This window comes from Oculina patagonica, chromosome 6 (genome assembly GCF_052425735.1).
Source record: "Oculina patagonica isolate OP01 chromosome 6, crgOcupat, whole genome shotgun sequence".
Classification (NCBI taxonomy): domain Eukaryota; kingdom Metazoa; phylum Cnidaria; class Anthozoa; order Scleractinia; family Oculinidae; genus Oculina; species Oculina patagonica.
The window spans coordinates 25708063-25729501 of record NC_135763.1 but is presented as its reverse complement, the minus strand read 5'-3'; the positions used below and the strand labels follow the sequence as shown (position 1 = coordinate 25729501).

At 37.0% G+C, this 21439-nt stretch overlaps 1 protein-coding gene and 2 long non-coding RNA genes across 5 annotated transcripts; 2 read left to right on the top strand and 1 right to left on the bottom strand.

Moving 5' to 3' along the window:
- The first annotated feature begins 8596 nt into the window (after positions 1-8596).
- On the top strand, positions 8597-11187 carry LOC144656709 (uncharacterized). The gene is made up of 4 exons (XR_013571362.1): positions 8597-8868; positions 9772-9810; positions 10138-10236; positions 11103-11187. It is a non-coding gene; the product is annotated as an uncharacterized LOC144656709 (long non-coding RNA).
- Positions 11188-12086: 899 nt separating this feature from the next.
- LOC144656704 (uncharacterized) lies at positions 12087-18813 on the bottom strand. Of its 3 annotated transcripts, XM_078516948.1 has the most exons (10): positions 18671-18802; positions 18554-18574; positions 18229-18258; positions 17984-18037; positions 15860-15889; positions 15515-15544; positions 14797-14826; positions 14380-14568; positions 14025-14081; positions 12087-12238 (listed from the first exon to the last, which is right to left on the bottom strand). In XM_078516948.1, the coding sequence occupies exons 1-9, from the start codon at positions 18729-18731 to the stop codon at positions 14038-14040; spliced, it is 489 nt and encodes a 162-aa protein (XP_078373074.1). In that variant the 5' UTR covers positions 18732-18802; the 3' UTR covers positions 12087-12238; positions 14025-14037. The 3 variants fall into 3 exon arrangements, with proteins under 3 accessions (XP_078373074.1, XP_078373075.1, XP_078373076.1); XM_078516949.1 differs by lacking the exon at positions 18229-18258 and having other exon boundaries at positions 18671-18805; XM_078516950.1 differs by lacking the exons at positions 12087-12238; positions 14025-14081 and having other exon boundaries at positions 14460-14598; positions 18671-18813.
- LOC144656713 (uncharacterized) lies at positions 14026-14644 on the top strand. The gene is made up of 2 exons (XR_013571368.1): positions 14026-14083; positions 14371-14644. It is a non-coding gene; the product is annotated as an uncharacterized LOC144656713 (long non-coding RNA).
- Positions 18814-21439: the final 2626 nt, after the last annotated feature.

The following is a 21439-nucleotide window of genomic DNA, read 5'->3' as shown; positions in this document are numbered from 1 at the left end:
TGTCTCTTTTGTTTAGTGTTCTCTTTCTTTTGATGGCATCAAAAGATAGATTTTTGGACATACTATGTATCCTCCAAGTTTCATTGTGATTGCTTTATATTCTGGACGTTAAGAAGGGGGCAGAATTCCCTATCCCCTCTCGGTCTGATGAAAAGATACAAAGAAGCCCAGTCTGCCGATAGGGTTACATTAAAGCGCCTCATTGGGTCTTCGGGGACCTTTTCGTGTTTGTCTTGATAGTGTTTATAATTATTGGACGATGCATGAACATAATTAATGTCCTTCCACATGTTAGCATAAGTGACTTCTCTTATAACCCACATAACCTGAGTCACACAGGTCACATTGAAAACGATTCTCAGTAGTTGTTGGTTGACGATCTGTGGTTTGCTTTCTTGTACTTCAAGATCTTGGTAAATATTACGGCTAACGAACATGGGTTGGACGGTTGTCTGCACTTTAAGGCTTACGTTCTTAAATTGTTTCTCGGCATACTTTAATTTTCCCTTTATGGCTCCAAAAGCTGGGGCAAGCGCCGGCGTTGGCAGTATCCTTGCCTACACTATAATCATTCGTTTCAATCGCAAAAATCAAACAACAACATCTATATTCAAATACGTTGACTGAATTGTTTGCCGGAAAAAAGCAAAGCTACAGCAAGGGTTAGGATAGGCAAAACTGAAAGCCGCCCCCCTTGATGCGGCCGCCCAAACCACAAAACAAGTAAAGTCATAAAAATGAAAAAAATACCGTAATGATTCAATATAGCGCCCTCATTCCAATAAGCGCCCCCCCCCCCCCCCACTAGTTCTAATTTAATAAGCGCCCCTATTGTGGATAACTGCCCCTACTGAAGTCATCGTCGTCGAATAGATAAAATCATGAACATTAACCGTACCGTACATATATATATATTTACTGCTTAAATGAACAATTCTTTTTAAAAGTAACTGTAAAATTTTGAAGTGAAATTTGTTTGTTTGTCAAAAAATAAATAAGCGCACTGTCCCGAATAAGCGCCCTGTCTCGAATAAGCGCCCTTCCTTGAGGTGCCAAAAGTAAATAAGCGCCCCGGGCGCTAAATCGATCATTACGGTACTATGAAAGTGCGAGGAATTGAAAAGGTTGTAAATAAACGAAACGGTTAATGAGTGGGAACGTTTTGCGCAATCAGTGAGGCTAAAGAGAGCCCTTGTTCTAGGCACTTCTAGGGGCTGTAAAATGTAGAGAAGTACTGCGTCAGAAGTAAAGTTCCCTTGGAGGCTGATGAGTTCCACGGACGTACAACAACGAAAAGAAAAAGCAGCGCCACAGCGACGAGTCTTATGGATGCTGCTAGGCTAAAATCTAATGTATTATCAGGTGTATTATCTGTGTCGAGTGATATAATGTGGAGAAATGGAGAGTGGATGCAAGTGTTTAAGAAGGAGAAAACCACCGTCGTAGAACTATAAAAGTCACAGTTTTCAAAGTCTTCGAGCAGCTACTGAGTAACAAAACTATAAACTTGGTGATAAATTAACAGTATAATTATAAGCAAGAGAAAAGCTGTGAAACAGCTTTATTGTCATTAACCGATAACGGGACAAAAGGCTTTAGATTAATTAGTCCCTCGATGATCTTTCTCTTAAAGTACGATCTTGCCGAACAAAGGACTTTCCACTGGAAATATAACCTTTTTTGAGCCTTGTTAATAATATTTTTATTTTCTAGAATGATTTTAGTTATTACATTACCAATGAGCAAATGAGCAAATGAGCAACTCAAATGAGCAAATAAGTAAATGAGCAACTCAAATGAGCAAATGAGCAACTCAAAATGAGCAAATGAGCAAATGAGCAACTCAAAATGAGCAAATGAGCAATTCAAAATGAGTAACTCATGAGCAAGTTGGCTAGGAGTAATTCAGAGTAACTCATGAGCAAGTTGGGAATAGCTCAGAGTAGGCCATGAGTAAGTTGGAAATAGCTGAGAGTAACTCATGAGCAAGTTGGGACTAACTCAGAGAAACTCGTGAGCAAGTTGAGTGTTGCTAAAAAAAGTGGCTGCAAAATGTCCGCGCTATAAACTTCTGCAACAGGAGTATTGGGTCCAAGTAGATTGGTAGTATCCGCTGACCAGTAAGTAGCAATGCGAATGATTGGCACTAATCTGTCCCTCTTGGTTACTCGCAAACTAGGTACAGGGGCGTTAGGACGCACGTTCCTTGGAATAGCTCAGGGTGACTCTAAATAAGTTCAAGGGTAACTTGGAGTAGTTAACTTTGTGCAAACGGCAAGCGTAAATGCCAATAAACTGATGGTAGACACGCAAACGACAATATCATATTAATATTGCTTTATTTATTTTGCACAACAATACATTAACGTGTTTCACTTAGCGTCATTGTCTTATAGCCTGCGTAATTCATTTTGCGTGCTTTTCGCAAATATCAGTGTTTCCCATGTCAACTTTCAGGAGTGGTTTTTGTTTCTTTTTTCTATCATTTTGCTAGTGGATGTCTCCTGACGTCGCCAGCCTCTTCGTCGGGCGATTCGTCCGGTACTTCTATTGGCTCAAAAACTCTGTTCAATAAAAACTTCCGTTTATTCACAGCTGCTTCCGCGGCTTCCTCAAAATCCATGTCATCGTCGTCCATGTAGCGACGTAGCGTTGCCATGACCTCTTTGTGTATATGATCAGATTTGAGATGACGAATCCACTTTAGATAATGCAAATACAAGCCTCGTAACTTTTTTCTATATGAAGGTAATAGAAAATTAGAGGCCTTGGCCTCGGCCACGTTTTTAGACGACCCATCTTCCTGGTATCGTTCTACTTGTTCATCATAATTTGAACTCAGATCATCTATAACTTCTAGACGCAGCTTTTTCCAAGGTCTTTCGTCATTTTGACTCATTTGACTCATAAAAATTCATTTGACTCATAAAAACTTTACTCTCCATGAGTGATCTTCATTATGGGTGAGGCAGACTAATAAATTATGCAACATGTTACCATGCAGCTACCATGGGAGAGGGCCAGTCTTGCAAAAGCAAAAGCTAAACTTGAGCACACACATCATGACATGGGAACATTCTAATGCATTATGCAAGGGCAATGACAAAACCATGAGATGTTGATGGTGAGTCAGAGGCCTGCAACTGCTGGCCGACTTTGAGCCTGTTAGGAACATCACAACAGAGTAGACACTAATGTGAACACGAATTTCACCAAAAAAATAGTGTTTGTGCTTTTAACTTAGTTTCTTTTAAGCATACAATGTTGGAAATTCAGTGAAATTAATTTCCTGTACAAAGCTTTAAATTAGTGGACACATCTCTAAGGAAATGTATTATTTCCAAAGGAAATGTATAATTGCCAATAAGATTATATTTTACAGTACAGTAACAATAAATAACTTGTGTCACATACATGTAGGCACTTCAGCCAAACCACCTTGAACAATCGAAACAAAGAATACAACTTAGCTGAACAGTCAAGTTTTAAAAAACCTGTTATTGTTTCCAAGTATTTCTAGTATAAATTCACTGTTATTAACAATCAAACCAAGTGCTTTTCAGAGTAGCAGCTGTGGCTAAACGTTTATTCTTGAAATAACAGAGATGTATGTTTCGTTTGAGTTATGATAATAAAATAAATTGCAAGGAATTAAACATGTATTCTTGTTCTTCTTGGGGCTGGGTCAGTACTTGGGAGTCATATACGTAAATTACATGTATATCCCAGTTTACGGAAACGTTAAAAATCGTAAACATTCTGAATAGGCTTTTGAGATGTTGACACAAACCTGCATTTATAAAAGTCGGATTACCAAAAAGGAGAGATATTGACGAAGAATACAGAAAGATACAGAGCCGTCAATGAGCTTTTTAATACTGCCGATTTACGATAGTTTAACAACGCGTAAAGATCGACTTTCTGTTCGTCTTACAGTAGCCGTAAAATTTCGTAAGCAACCTCTTTACGATTTTTTACAGCATGCGTAAACATAGCGTTTATAGTCTACCTACATACTCTTTACGCACTGTAGTTTTCAGTGCGTAAAGACGTTCTGTACGAAATTGTAAAGAGGTTCGTATACAAGCGTAAAGAAGATCTTAACGATTTCTTTACGGCATCGTTACGGAATCGTAAATTTAAGATTTCATGCTGTGTTTTACTCTTTGTTTTTAGCAGTCAATAACAATAACTTCCAAATATTTTATTTTTCAAGCTGTACAGTCTGCTAAAAGTCAATTTATAGAGAGCAGTATTCACTGTTTGTGAAATGAGAGTAAATTTGAAATAAAATTCTTTTTCTGATCATGTGTTTCATACAAGTTACTGCAGGATGTTCATTCCAGCCCACATCTCTTGACAGCCTAGCCCCATGCAGAGCTCAGTGATGTGCTGTATTGCAGGATATTGTCTTGGCGAATCTGTAAATTAATTCAAACTTCTATGTGCCTTGTTAAAATAAACCTGTAGGACAACACGTACAACAAACCATCTAAGTGTAAGCAATTTGTTATTTATCAACATGGCATGCAACCAGGTTCCTTTTCGGCTGAGATGTCGACTGCATGCATTTATTTCGGGGGGGGGGGGGAGGCATAGGACATGTACAGAAATCAACCTTAAGGTTACTATTGTTATATTAGTGGCTATTACATTTTAGCGATTTTAGTAAGTTGGGCGAAAATCGCTAAATTTAGTACTTGCTAAAATTTGTCTTGGTCAAATTTCAAGTACCTCCCCGGTACCCCCTTCCCACCCTAATGGAACACAAAAATGGATACTGGTAACTTTGTTCTTTTAGGCAATGCAATTTATGTTCATTCAATGTCAAGATACGGTAGTTTTTTTTCTTTTACTGAACATTATATTTATTTTCATCTTAATTAGCCATATGTTCATCACCGGCCAGTAAAAGCTGGTTTACACGATATTACTATTTTTTGAAGTTTTTGGAAAATCCCTATATTAAATAGTCGCTAAATCTTGCTCAAAAAAAATCGCTTAAATTAATAGCCGCTAACAATAGTACTCTCTCAGTATTTTTTTTTTGAATGTCTACCCCATAGCACTCAGTGGATGTTGACAAAGCAAAATATTACCTGAGTGCAATGATACACCCCTGGAGAACTACAATTACCACAGTTGAACTAATATGTCCCTTTTTTGACAGACCATGTGTATGAAGAAAAATAATTGTAAGGGACTGATGCATAATACTGTGTTTACAAATGTAGTTTTGCCTTCAAAAGCAGAGCAAATTTATCATTCACATAAGGCTTGTTACCTAATGAGCTACGAATGCCAAAGGATTTTTTGATGTAAGTTTATGTCACGAGATAGATGTACTTGGGAACTTCGTTAACGAGAGTGTGACAACGAATATAAAATATTACTAGATACAAAAACTTGACGAACGTGCAAATGAATGATCGACCGAAAGACAAAGCAAGCCAACTATAGATATCTCTAATCGTTTCGAAACGCATCAGTTTAATCTTGCTGAGTGAGACTAATTTGTAGTGAAAAATACAGCCTTATTTAGGGTGATTTATTACTTACCAACTATTGGATTGCATTTCAATTTAAGATAATTTCATATCCGCGGACTTTCAAAATAAGCTATCGATCGGCGTGCAAGTTTCTTGCTTCCTTGGCCATCCTTTCCGTTGCATTGTGTGTAAATGTGGATTCGAGCACTGGCCTCACTAGAAAAGTTCCTTCCAGAAAGGAAAAAAAAATTCGTATTCTCCTGATGTACATCCACAAGTTCGCATTACAACTCGGGAAGCCAGCCCTTATCCACGTTCATCCGCCATTTTGAACTTAATTTAAACTTAATATAAAATTGCCAGGTTACCAAGCGAGTTTTACACCACCCAGCAAACCGCAATAAGTCGTTCATTGCATTCACGACTTAAAAAGGAAGCGTCGAGCCATGCGGCCAATATTGCCGAGCTTATCCCGGTTTCCGTAGCATTAAGCGACAAGGAATATTTATATTCCCCACTAAATGGGATGCTAGTCTATCGCAGGGTACACTCACCTTGATTCAGTTTAGACTTATGATGCCATTTTGGCTAAAGTCAAACTTTTGTTATTCTTTTGCAGGTCAAGGCTTCATTAATCAGCTGACATTACTGATTCTTATTAAGACCTGTGAGGAGCTCCTCAAAATAGAATATTTTTTTATATTAAAACCCATCAAATAACTGTAAAACAAAAACTTCTTATGTTCTGTCATTTGTAATAAACTGTGTCAGTTTTTTCAAAAGAATGTGTCAGTCAATTTCATATCTGAATAAATAATTCCACAAACCTTTTTTCTTTATAAACTGTGCCCAAAGCCACCTTATGACATTAAAAGAAAACACAACTTCTTAAGTTAAGTTAAATAAAAAAGAACGTGCCAGTTGTTTTCTTTGTACTACGTACATAAGCCAATGAGGCGAAAGAATTAACCCTCGGACGAACAGGCAAATTCCCACCCCCACCATCGTACAAGGGGGGGGGGGGATGTAACTCCTCCCCGGAGTTTTCGTTCTATTAAATTATTTTGCACTTAGTATAACCCGTCGCTTACTCTACAAGATGACATAATTTTTGTTGGCTTTAACGTCATATGACTTCACGTGATGTCATTAGCGCTGCCATCTTGGATCCGCCATCTTGAATTTCACCACTTTCTTAGAAAGTCACATAATAACAAAAAATGGTGTAAAATCAAGCTAGAATGCTTATGGATTGCAAAAATAAACAAATCGTTCAATTCTGTTTCAAAAAACTGGAACAGATAAAGAAAAATGTTAAAAATGACGATGCCATCCCCCCGTAAGTTTTTTCCTAAATTTTAAAGAGATGATTTACTCTACAATGCTGAACCTATCAGTAGCTGTTCATTCATCCCTTGTGGAAATTTTGATATGTCAACCATGTGCCCATGATATTGACGTTGTCATGGCAATGTCATAAATAACAAGCAGGTCTGGCCAAAAAATCGTCATTTTTAATACAAAATATATTTTTACTAATTTGCTGTGCTCATTCATCAAATCTTCTTTTCGCCACTCCAAAATAAAATCATACTGACGTGCCGCTGTGTAATGTGGTAAGCAAATATCATCTTTATATGTCGTATGGATGCGATTTAATATCAGACGATATTATAATTTGGGAGAAAGCACTCCCGTTTTTAAACTTCCTTAATCGACCATCTAGAAATAGATATATTTATTGAATTAGAATGAACATGCTGTTAAACCTTTCACGAACGCCAACTTCCCTGGTTGTCCAAGTGCTAACTAAACTCAAAAACAGACAAGGAATAACTACATGTAGATTCCACAACCGGTCCATGCCCAGTTATCGTGGATCGATAAGGTTGCACGAAAATGACCGAAAAAAAGACCGAAACAGTAGTGCTTGTACTCCAAATTGCAAAATGGTGTAGTTTAAACTGGAAATCTGTGTCAACGGGTTTGTCCAATTAACCAAAATGATGGAATCTTCAAATTAAGTGGTATCTCAGGTCTTCGGCGACATAGAATATTCCAAACCAGTTATTTTCGTTCCGTACTCGAATTTACTCCCCCTGGGTTGAAAATCCCTCTAGTCGAAGGCCCGCCATTTGTAGATTTGTTCGGCGTGTGGGTGTCGGTGACACATTTGGAAGTAAAGAAAATATATTTTGTGTCTGCCTTCCTTTGATGTTTTGTATCAGTGAATTGCCTTAAACCTAATCTACTTATTGCTTAAAACTGTCAATAAAAAGTCATATAATGTTTCTATTTCTCAAAATATTTAGGTTTTTCGTTTGCATTGCCTATTTTATTTCCTATGAAACTGATTTTCAATCGCACGAAATGCTGTCAACTTTTCAGAATTTCCTGTGATACCCCCCTCTTTTATACATGTTGACGCTGGAAACGTTCTAATGCAGCTCTGTCCACCCCCCCCCCCCCCCCTTGCGTCCCATCTAAATTCGTGGCAAAGGGCCTGACAATATATTGCTGCACTAAGTGAGCGAAACCTTCAGGTCTGACGTTAAGTATACTGACGATACAATGTATACAGGGCGAAATGCTACTGGTGGTGTCGATTCTTTAAAAACTTTATAAGAACTCTGATAACGGAATAAAAGCTCATTCATTTTATTGAAATGTCGAGTTTTTGGACTGACAGAATATTAGTGCTAAAACAGTCTATTTTAACTTATAGTTGCTTGCGGTTGCCATATACAATAGATAAATGCACCATATTCTTTTGCTGTGTTTACTGATCGAAACCCCCAGGCTTGGCATTAAGATTTTTTACCGACGACATTTCATATCGTCAGGAATTGGGTACTTGAAAGTGTCCACTTAGCTGTTGTTATTACTACCACTATTATGAGGTACAAAATATTATAACGTGTGATTTTCATTTTTAGGCGGATTTCCACTGTCGCGTAATTTTACGAACGTTAACGTCGTGAATCAAACTGGCTTTACGTGTATAAAAAATACACAAAAATGTAAAAATGGCTTGAATTCTGCGGAAAACATTTAACCACATTTAAAGTGCGATAACACCGACAAAAGCACTTATCATGGCGCCCCGATATAGCATCACGTGCGATTTGGACTTTTACATTTCCATTGCATGATTCGTCCGCTCGTTTGAGAAAACGGAAAAAAGTAATTTCTTCCTGTGGTTAAACAATTGTCTGGAATCCTATAAATGACGAGCTTCAAAAGCAGCAATTGCATTCCTGAGTTGGTGGAAGAAAGGTCTCTGTGTTAACCATGGCTAACAAGACTATGTTGATCGCGGTGGTTCTTTTGGTGATGCTTGTAGGTGCTTCCTTGCAAGAAGAACTAGAGAATCTGCCTGGTATGTATTTTCTTTTTCAAACATTCAATTTCTACGTATTTATGCTGGTCATGGTCAAAAACATATTCAGTTTTGATTATTCTGCGTCACTGCAACGGAATTCAAAATGAAAAAAAAAACATGAAAATTTATGTGGCATAGGTACAATTTTCTAATTGTTCCAATCCTCTAAAGCTACTAAAGCCAATCCTCAAAACAGTTTTAGAAGTACATTATTTCTCCTTATAAGCGAATTAAGCATTTACGATTATTTGGGACTTTGCAAATGATTCGTATGTGACCCATTACGTCCGAAAAATTTCGTTTTAGAGTGGGTTGAAGACCCAAAGCCGAGTTTTACTTATTGGAGTAAGGAGCAAAATATTTACTTTTATAGTATTTATAGTTTCTAATTTGCAGTTCAAGGAAAAACAGTGGTTTTTAAAATAACTTAATTGACAGCTGTATAAAGCTGCTCAGAAGCGCGGAAATCACGTCTAAGAGGCTTCAACTTTTCAACATTTTTTGAGGGGGGCATGCCCCCAGACCCCCCTAGGCGGATGGAGCCATTGGCTCCATTAAATATGGGCCTCAGACCCAAAATTATTTGCACTCCCACTTTCAAAAAACTGCCTGAAAGCCCGAAACCATCCCCGTAAAAAACAAACTGGGGCTTGAACAATATAGTCAAAAAAATTGGTAAACAGCCACCCCCCTTTGAAAAGTCCTGGATCCGCCCCTGAGAATAGCCGGAATGTATGACGCTCTCTCTCAGTAGCTAACTTTGTCCACTTCGTAGCCTTAACGGTCACAATTATTTACTTAGTAAAAACCTTCCACACTTTGCTTTCATAAGTAGTATTCTGATTATTTTTTTTAAGTTTCATTGTTATTTTAATCAGAGTTTGAAACTCTTTGTTTCAGGTCACGCCGAAGACCCAAAGCCGAGTTTTACTTATTGGAGTAAGGAGCAAAATATTTACTTTTATAGTATTTATAGTTTCTAATTTGCAGTTCAAGTTAGCATTTTAGTCATACAATAATTAAAACACATTAGTTAAGTGAAGTGAAGTGAAGTGAAGTGTGGTGAAGTGCCTCCTCTACTTTTGCTTTTCTATGCAGGGAAGAGCATTTTGCTTTAATTTCGAGTCTTTCTGCTGAATATGTGATATTTTCTTACAAGTACTGTATAGTATATTACTATTATTAGAATTTTTTGGGTATATGCAATCAAAATAGTGAGGAGATGTTCCTTTCTGACTAAAACTGCTCCGCTTTCTTGGTTTCCAGGCTGTCGAATCAGTTGCTATTACAGATGTCGCCCTAGAGGATCATTATGCTCTCGGGTTGGAGCGTCTAATGTCTTCAGATGTCATTGTTATAACAGAGGTGATGAACCACAGACCAATTATAGAGGAACGAAAAACGACATGGCTCAGGAAACTTACTAAGACTACAAGGTAATTATAATAAAACATCTATATAGCACCACGCCACTATTTGTGTTCGTTACTCACCTTAAGTTAGTTTAACCCCGGACGTACAATCGGGGGTGGGATGTTTGCCAAATCCTCCCCCTTGAGCTTTTTTTCTGTAACTTTGAAAAGAGGATTTACTCTTACTCTAGTAGCAAAAGTTTTCTACTCAGTTCAATGTAATTTCCTTTTTCATTAAAAAACCTGAAAACCTTAGAAGGGGTTTCCATTAATCCCCCTCCACTGTACCATAGTGGGAGTGTGAATCTGCTTGTACGTCCGAGGGTTAACCCTCGGACGGGTGAATGGAACCCCTCCCCAGAGTTTTCGTTCTATTATAGGCGCAGCAAAATTATTTCATTCATGTCCAGTATTGAACGCAAGTATTGTTTAATGAGTACTTCATGTATGACTGTGTTATTTGAAATTACCATATTACTTCATATTTGACAGATTTCGGTGTGTTTTGGTGAACTTTTATTAATGAGGACACTTTGTGATGCCATTTATGAGGAGCGTGCATCTCATTTGCGTTCAATCCTGGACATATCTGAATTATTTAGCGCTCTACAGGATGACATTATTTTTGTTGGCTGTGACGTCATATGAAGTCACGTGAGGTCATTATAGCGTCCGTCTTGCTTATGGAATGCAAAAATTATCAAATCGTACAATTATGTTTAAAAAAATGGAAAAATTAAGAAAAATGTTAAAAATGACGATTTTTGGCAGGACCTGCTAGTAAGATTTTCCTTTGGTTATTTTTTTTTTCCATTGCAGGTCAAGGCTTCATGAAGCATCTGTCATTAACCGATCCTTATCAAGGAATGCGATAAGCTCGATATATTGGACCAATTGTAATAGCAAAGCCAACAGATAACTGTTGAAATAAAAGTAAATAGTAAGATTGCAACATATGTTTCTGTTCTGTCAATTGTTCATATTGTATAAACCTGTGCAAAGCAACTTGTTTTCCAAAAATGACGCCTTTCTTCAAACAAACTTTTCCTGACTTTGAGAAAAAGAGTTTCCCAGCTGTTAAAAGCCTTTGTCAGAGAATACCGAGAATCGTCAAACAGTCGCGAAATTTCGAATTTCTATTTATTTTGCCCAAAGAACACTTTTATTGAACTATTTTCAAAAAGGCATTAAAAGGTTCCAATTCCTTTCACTATTTTAATTTCAAACTTCGTTTAAGTTGAAAATTGGCCCAGGATGGTCGTGATGGGTGAAACTCGAGGCATATTCAACACATTCATCTAGAGAAACCAAACAATGCCTTAACGTATAAATCCTTTACACTGTTTGTTAGGCATCTTTTAAAGTTTTTTCTGCACTAATTTTTTTTCCACATCTTCCGTTTAAAAAAAAAACAGTTTTAATTTCTACAAGAGGTCTATGTATGTGTGATGTCTAAGAGCTCACTTCTGGACAGGATTTTATATCTTAAGCAAATATAAATTATGTCAACGATCGCGACAAAAGATGAAAGCAATTTTACTGGGTTAAGTGAGCATTTTATCTGGGTATCCAATTTCGGATATGCTACTCTGGGATCTGCTTCTTAGATGGGCATTCCATGTAACTGTCAAAAAGATTCTTCAATGGACATTTTAATTTCTATCCATTCTTTGCCATATGTTTTCCTTTCTAAAACTGTTATTGAATGCAAACAGCCTTTTATACAATTTTTTTAAGGCAAAAGGTTTCAGAGCGTTTGGACAAGTTCTCTAAAGTGAAAACGAGAAACAAATCTCGATCTTTTTTTTAAAAATAAATCAAGTTTATTAACAAATTTCCTTTTTTTTTTAGTTTTATCTTATACAAACTAATTAACTCTAACATTACAGATTCGTTTTTGTTTAAGCGGCATATTCTTTTGCCAGGGTAAGGCAAATACGCTTGATGGAACAAGCCTGTAAGGAAAAATGAAAAAAAAAAACAATCAATGGGGAAGACAAAACTGTTTTACTGGAAAATAGACCACTCGTTAAATTCACGAGAGTTAAATTTCGGGCAAGTAAAGTAGTCCATCAGCTAGTGGGATTGTATGGCTCACTTAAGGGGAACAAACGAAACTTGTCTAATATTACTCTTTGACTATTAAGCATCATAAAAATGTGTGATAGCAAGGATAAAACGGTAGCTTTCACTATGTAAATCGAATTTGAAATTTGCTCTCATAACCTTCTTTTGGCCGCCATCTTGGATTTTAAAACAAAAATCCTTAATTTTTTTATTCGTTCTTAAATACTTACTGATTTTTTGCTTAGATATATATTTGAGAGGTACTACATATTCGGGACATTATTTTAGCATTGTTTACGGTAATAAAAGCAAAGTACGCAATAAATGAGGTCGCAATGTCCGCCATTTTGTTTTTCTGGTCGTTTTCCTTTTGCTCCTCAATCATCTAAAATAACAAAATTACCATAAAGGCGTTCCATCGCAATGCTACGTTTTTTCAAGTATACTACACCATTAATCAGTATACCCCAAATCAGATTACACAGCTACGTCCACGCATAAGGTTAGAATAGGGCTCAGTTAAGAGATTGTTGAGTACAGAACAGACAGAATCGCCACACTCGTATAAAGTCCTCCTTCACTGCTACTATGCTTCTGTCAACTCTTCTGGAGCGGTGAAGGAATTACCGGAAGGGAATCAGTAGCTCTTCTCTAGATTGTGGCTTGAAAATTTCCTCTTGTAACATTGAGTTCGGTTAGTGGAGATGCCTCGCGTGGTGGGAGAACCTCTGGCTTTACTTTCCCGGGCGCCGTTCACTTTTCTCTGGCTTCACTTTCCCTGGCGCCGTGAATCTCATAGCACAGCACATCCACACTCTGACACGTCTTCTCGTACAGCTGATACACTTATGCTTTCGTATCTTTAATGATCACCTCGGATACTGCAACTACTCCCTGCTAATCGCCATAGCTCGGACGTACGTTTCGTACGTTGGCAAAGCTCCACTTTTCTGGTCTTCGCACCTCTTCCCTCTTTTTTAAAGTACTTTGCAGGTCCATGGGACCATATGTTTGAAATAAAGGGCTGGGTTGGAAAATGACGATTGTTTTTAGGGGGATTTATTCAAGACACTTGAATGGCAATGGTATTTTATCTACGCGCTCTCTTTTCTTCGTGAAATAATTTTTAAATCTGCACTTTTTGCTTTATTTTGTGGTACAAACAGTCATATTTTGAACAATAATCAGCCGTGGTGACGTCACATATGACATCACGTTGTTGTATTTGAAACACTAGAATGAACGAAATCATGTTGTTAGTTCCAATAAGTTTTAAATTTGCGTTTGAAAGCGATTCGTTTACGTTAAAAGAATGCAGGCAGCTTTGTAGCTTTTTCACCCCAAAAATCCAAGATGGAGGCCAAATTAAGAAGCGTATAGGAGAGCCAATTTAAAATTCGATTTATAAGTGAAAGCTACCGTTCCAACCTTGCTATCATACATTTTTGTGATGCTCAATAGGCAAGGATTAAGATAAGACATGTTTCGTTTGTTCCCCGAAAGTGAGCCATGAACCCAAATTTTCGGATCTCAGCTGATGGACTAAAGCTCTCGAGGTTAAAAGCCCGTTTTAAATTGGTGCAAGCATAAAGTCGTCAAATGAACATTAATTGTCTAACCGAGGGCCTAAGTACAAGAGATCGTTCTTTAGAGAGACGAGGTGCACATACTTACATGGCCCTCTTTACTATTTCCATACCATCGTCATTCCTGGAATCACTTCGTTGTTTCCTGTGGTTAAAAAAGTCAAGTACTTTTGTATGTCAATAAAAGAGCTAACCGTAAACAGGCTAACCGAAGTACATAGTATTCCAACCGAGATGAACAGTAGGCTAACTGGAGTCAATAGTAAGCTAACCTGTGTCAATAGTAGGCTAACCGGAGTGAATAGTAAGCCTACTATGCACCTCGGTTAGTGTAGAGAGAACAAAGTGATTTTTTTTATTCTCTAAAATGAAATATGAGCATTTGCTTCGTTGTTTGCAATTTTAACAAAGACATTTATATTTATAACGTTGAGTTTACTTACGGATTTGTAGGCGTCGAGGGCGGCGAACTTGACGACGAGGAGGCTTACGGCGGGGAGGTTTGCGGCGAGGGGGCTTACGGCGAGGGGGCTTGCGGGGAGGCTTGCGCCGAGAAGGTCTACGGCGAGGAGGCTTACGACGAGGAGGTTTACGACGAGGTTTTTTACGGCGACTCTGTGGATCTTCCATACCTGATCAAAGCAACGAGTCACTATTACATTCTGACATTTTTTATCAATCGAGTTGATTTGCTAGCAAAAAGAAAATGATGACGAGTCGACATTATGTCTAGACAGAGACGATCTGAACCATATTGCAACCGCATGTATGCAAAGCCCAAGTTGTTTTATATAAGGAAAAAGGTCATTCTAATTCTTACAAACGTATTTCAGTTGTTAAAATGCACTCCATCAGCTTACCCGTTTCATCTGAATCATCTTCCCAATCAACTGAAAATATAATATAACAAGGCGATGTTATTAGCTCGAGAAGTTTTCATGTTTTAAGATAGACGTTATGCAATAATAATAGTTGTATTTGATAACATATAAATAAACAACATCGTACTTTATGGATGGTCTAGATAGAGCAGTTTTCAATTGAGTGTCGTAAAACCAAAACCAAAGTAATTACTCTGGCCAATCACAAAGGACACAGAAAATCCAGCGAACCAATCAAAACTCGAAGCAAGTACATGTAGCTGACACGAAGCGCGGGAAAACGTGCGTGAGCGCGTCATGATTGGTTTTGGTTTTACTTCTGATTGGCTGAGAAAGTGGCGCGAGATTTTTTAGCCAATCACTCAGCGTAGCAATGCAAAACCAAAGCAAACGCAATTTACTTTCGACACTCAAGTGAAAACCGCTCTAGAACTGTCATGTAAACCTTAACATTTTTAAAAAAATGAAAGCATTTGTTAACGTAATATAATTCAATACAGGTCTTAGTTTTGTCTGTTTTATAAAGGTATCTTCTAGAAGTCAAATAAGGCATTTGAGTCTAATGCCAAGATTAGTCTTCTCAAGACGTTTAATTCGATTTTTCGAAGAGAATTTCCGCTCCTTTAACATGGGAGTCTTCTGGGACCCATTTCAGTGTTAAGCTTTAGTCTGTTAAAAAAGTAGACGTTTATCTTACCCATTTCGTCTTCATCATCGCGAAGATAATCTGAAAAGAAAATAAACAAGAAAAAAGTTTTAGTTCTGCATCCGATTCAAGTCATTTAAACCGCAAAAAACGTTCATGTTTGGTCGACGTCAATCTTCCATTCACATGAAACAAGTAGGTTTCCCCTAAGCATATTCAAGCGGTTATTTTCTACCTTCGTTAAAACGAACTCTTCATTTTCTTTATTTTGTGAACTATCATGACCAGAATATTACCAGAACTCAGTATTAAACGGAAGTCTATTTATTTTTCTGTGACAACATTCAAAGTACAATGGTGCTAAATCCGCAAAAGTTTCTGTAAATCCAATCTTACCTATTTCATTGGGTTCTTCATACAGATCCTCTAAAGAAAAAAGGTAAAATTATTATTCAGATCTTGAAACATGTTTTCTCTTAGTACCTCATAAGGCAGTAAAATTAAGCTGAGTGGTGTTCTGTTTCTTTTGCATCTAAATTTAAAACACTGAGCAACCAATCACACAGTATGCTAATGTTTTTTTGGCGTTGTTGTTGCTGCTGTTGTTTGCTTGTTTGTATTTTTAATTTGTTGTTTTTACGACTTATATAACTATAAATAAGGCATTACTATTTTTATAACATAGAGGGCAAAATTACTGAACGCTGATTGGCTGAGACAGAGGGCATTTTTCCTTAATTTTGGTAATTGCCCCGGGCAAAATTACTTGATCCTGATTGGACAAACAGGAAAATTGCTCGTTTCTGATTGGCTGTGCGCGCTGCACTTCGTTGGCTTCAAGACGGCGGGATTTTGAGCAGAATTTTCAAACACAGCGCTCGCTTGTACATCGATCTTTTCGAAATTTGAGTTCAGTTTCCGCAGATATGTGATGAAAATGGAATGGAATCGAAACGGGGTGATAACTTGAAACGAAGATCCGAAATCTGAAATAAAAGATTATTACAGTTGAAAACGGTACAAAAATTGCATCAGACACTTGCGACTGTGCGACGATTCAAATTCATTCATAGCGGCCAGGAACTTACATCTCCGTTTCACTTCTGTCATCTCTAAGACTCATCACCAGCAACCCAGGATATAAAGGAGGACATATATAGTTTTTTCTGTGAAAGAAGGTCACATTTACTGGACAAGTTACTTCTACAAGTTTGTTTGGGGTCGTCGTTTGCTGTTATCTATGTCGACGAGGACTGACATGTGAAGCCGCTCGTAGAGGAAGGCTTCAAAATGTGCAAACAGGTGAATAAAATTAAGCTTACGTTTATATTGAACGTTTGCTTGTTCAGTTGTTAATAGCTTTTTTATTATTTTCACGACTTTCATACCTTTCATTGCATACTACTGTCAGCGTTAGTCTCTTCCGAAAGACAAGATTTGCTCGATTATGAGGAACGTTTTCGTTTCGCAAGCCAAATTAAGCTTCGCGCTGTACATTAAGCAATTATTGGATGAGGTTGAGCATGATATCGTGAATTATCAAAACCGAGGTCTGTGTTATCTGCCGAAGCCGAAGGCTGAGGCAGATAACACAGACACAAGGTTTTGATAATTCACGATATCATGCGAAAACCGAATTCAATAATTGTTTTATTATACGTTTTCAAACAATTTGCCATCACTTTTTCCAGCGCCGGCGTAAAACTTCATCAGAACATTGGCCAAAGCGGTTTTATATTGTGGTTCCTCCAGGTTCTTCTCCCTCAAATAATCATTCAGAATTTTTACACTTGTTTTTGTTGTTCTCTTGGTGTTTTTAGAATCTTTATTCTCGATCAAAACTTTCAATTCCCCTCGGAAACGGAGGCGAATTGCTCAGCCATATTTTCAAAAGTTTGACAGTACTACACGGACGAGGGGCTTGGAAACTAGGCGGACTTTTAACTCGACATGATAACCCAATATCTGCTGCAGATATTGGGTTATCATGTCAAGTTCACATGCTACTGTATGTTGACTGAATGCTCTCGACCAATCGTATGTTTCAAAGTAATTCTAATGTATAATAAAAGTTATTATTAGCATCGACAATTTTCAGAAAATTTTGCCCTCTATGTCATAAACAAGTAATCACATGTTTCCTCGTAAAATTAAGGATTCATATCACTTGTGTTTTTAGAAGTTTAGAAATTGCCCTCGTCGCTTCGCGACTCTGGCAATTTCTACAACTTCTGAAAACACAAGTGATATTAATCCTTAATTTGACTCGGCCCATGCGATTACCTATACTAATCCGAACTCATCCGAGTGCAATAAATCCAACATGATTTTTATAGCATAAATATTCCGAGGCTATTTAAGAAGTACTGAACGGTTAGGCTTCTCCAGAAGAGCACGAGTACAATAGAAAAACCAATTAGTTTTTCCATTGCCTCGTGGTAATTTCTTACAATGTTTAAAAATAATATTAATGATTATAATAATGATAATTACAGAGAGTTGTGGTTTGTTCAGTCTTACCCGTTTCTGCTAAATCATCTAACGAATCATCTGTTTTAAAGTTAAACGGGTCCTCTGAAAAGGTAAGACGAGAAAGCAATGTGAATAATGTTTCGTTCTGAGAACGTGCTACGTTCAAGGCGACTTGCCACAAGTACCATAATACTCCTTAAAATAAGACTCCTTGTGCAAATTTTTGTCAGCTGTACGTGGGCATCAAAAGATCACGCGAGACAAACGTCTGTACTTAGCATTAATCGTCTTACCCAATATTTCTACATCTTCAACGACATTCCCTGCAAAAGAAAAACAAGAGGAAAGGAGAGAGAGGTCATGTTGAATTTTCTTTGGAAGTAAAGCGAAATCAATTATAAGCGACGGGACGTCGTTTCGTTTCTAAACTTACAACGAAGATAAATGGAATAAAAGTAAAATGTTGGAATCCTGTTGTTAATTAGCTTCTAATTTCGTCTCACTACGATGCTTGATTTACCATACAAACTAATTTGGTATATTGGCAAATTTATAATGAAGGGTTCGCTTCAGTATACACTGATAGACTAGAAATCGACACTGTTTAAATTTACTTACCGTCTAATGAAACTGGGAAAGCTGCATGGATGTAAATAAAAAGATAAATTAGAAAAATATGTGTGAAAAGAAAGTTTTCGCATTCAAATAATTTTCATTACGCGTAATATCTCAAACCTTGGAAGCCGACGCTAACAACCGCCAGTAGAAATGCAGTGAGCCAGATCTTGGAACCCATGGCTCCGGGAGATGAGCAGGGCGCAAAGTCTGAAAACTACCTGGTTAAATTCCCCTTTAATGAATTTTGAACGCAAAGCAGTCGCCAAATGTCTAAGGATTAATACAGTTAATTGCAAGAATAGTGTCTGTGTAGACACTAGATTAAGGCGGTAATCGTTTGAAGGAGAGTTATCTTATTTTAAAAATATCTGACAGCTGCTATCTTTAGCAAAAATTGCCAGCAGTTCTCCAACTCATTTTAGTGGATCTTTTTTTGTTTTGACGATAGCTGAATACAATATCAAGGCTAGAATAACTTTGTTTGACCGCAAGCCTTTTATATCAGTTTGTTTACACATTTAACAAAAAAAAATGTAATCGTCAATAAGCTCACAGTGGAGACGCAGTGGAGACATTTTTGGATTTTGGCGGCATTGAACTTGTCATGTCAATAATATACTTCGCAAGCTTTTTTTCGATCTATTTGAAGAACCATTTTCAGGCTTTGCAAATATTGAAGTAAGAGTAGAAGGGGCTATTTAGGGACACAATACCCGTTCTATGTTTAGCCTTGTTATTTTCCATGTCTCAGTGAATAATCAAGGGAGCCAAACCTAGAGGATTTACCATATTTGCTATCAGAATTTTGCGTTGCAGTTTTGTGTGGCATTTCATCAACGAAGTTAGTTATCCTCTGTAGAATAGACAATGACACAACTTTACTCGTATTTGAATTAAATTGCGTTCACCAGTGCATTATAGGGAGCTAAAATGACCTGAAATGGTAAGGGATATGTAGTTCTTAGTATCCAGTGGAGAAATTCTTCATTTTCAAGTAAACTTGATATGAGCGATATATGCCTGTGCGGTGTGGTATCGAGGTGACATATCACTGCACTTGAATCCATTTTAAATACACTTACTTCCGATAGATGGTGGACAGTTTCTAGAGAAACCGGATTCAATAGAATACAATTTTCAATGATGAAGAGAAATCTCGACAACGTGAGCTTTTCAACCATAATAAAAGCAGTTGCAATGCCTGTTTTGGAAAGAACGCTTCCAAACAAGCGTGTAAAGTCAACGGATAATGGCACTGATTGATTATAAGAAGTGAAAATCGACACGTTGTGGTTTTGTTTAAAGTTGAAGTGATATACTCAAACAATGGTAAAGTAACACCCTTTATCTTAGATAAAACCCAGTCTAGAACGATGAAACTGTCCCAAGAACGACTCTTTGCCACGTTAGATGAACATTTAAACAATCATTTCAGTAACCCTGAAAAAATGTAAATGTACACATGTCTTTTTGTAAGTGGCGTGTTAGGTGTTTCTGGAAATAGCTTAAATGGATCTTTGAGGAAATTTTCGACACAACGGTCATTTATTCTACCCAAGTGCTTAGTCCAGCAATAAAACTGGTCAGCAATGCTTGACGACTCTTACATTGTGAGGCATGAAGTCAACCTAAAACATTGTTATACTGCATCGTATAACAAGATAAGTTTATCGGTTTCCAGACTCCAAAATGTAATACAGAAGATGTCTGGAATTCTTAGCAAGGAAGTCAATACTGAGCCTGTATTTGATCTTTGAACTTTATTTCAACACGATTTCAAGCATTTTACAAGCCGATTCACGGTAAAAATATATACAATCCAAAATAGACTGCTATTTTTATCTAATAGAGATAATCAAACCGAAGGAAAGGTATATATCAACGAGCAGCTAGAATATATCCAATAGGTAATACTCGGTGCTTCAAATAATATTTATCATTGGAATTTTACTAGTTTAAAATAAAATAACATAACCGTGTTTAGGGATGTTCGATTATTTAATAAAATTTGTCACTCATTTAGCTTAAGACAAATACAAAAGGAAGAAGAAAAAGAAACGCTGTTATTTAAATGATAGTAAAAAAGCTTGTAGCTCAAATATCTTGGATCATTAAAGGAGGGACGACCTTGAAACAGAGACTTGTGGTCGTGATTACATCACTTCATTTCTACATGACAAGTTAAGCTTACTTAAGCGGAAGGATGAAAACTACTTCTCAGAATCACTCAGAACAGGAAAAAATTAATTAAGATATCCTCAATTGCTGACATTGTTATACAAAAGAAATATTTATTTCATTGAGTTTGTAGGATCTCTAATTATCGATGATTTCCCAACTCACATGATCGGATATATGTTGCGTAATTGTTTACATGTATTTCAAAAAATGGACCATGATGTTTCAATCGTGAGGTGTTGAAACCATACCGCTTAAGAGATTGAGACAAGTATCGAAGTTATATATAGTAAAATAATGAAAAGATATTAGGCGCTTCATAAAAACACACAGGTATTATATAAATTTGCTAAATGACTACCCGTCGAAATTTAGTTTAAGACGTTTTATGTGCAATGTTAAGTTATTTCGTTTGCTGTTATGCCTCCAAATTACATACACTTGGAGGTTCTTTTTCTTCCAAAGGAATGAAATAGAACTGTCCGTGTTTTATTTTATTTCACTCGTTTTTTGGATTATATGTGTTTTGTTTCCTGATGAACGAATATTGGCCAGTCTACTGAGAAATATCGCAGTTACAAGATATCAGTACAAAATTATCCAGACATTATCTTGTTAAACGTATTAAAATGAAAACTAGCGATTAGGTAGAGAACAACGGTTCGCTGTCTTCAATGTCTTGAATGCGTTCCTAATTTTTCTGTAACT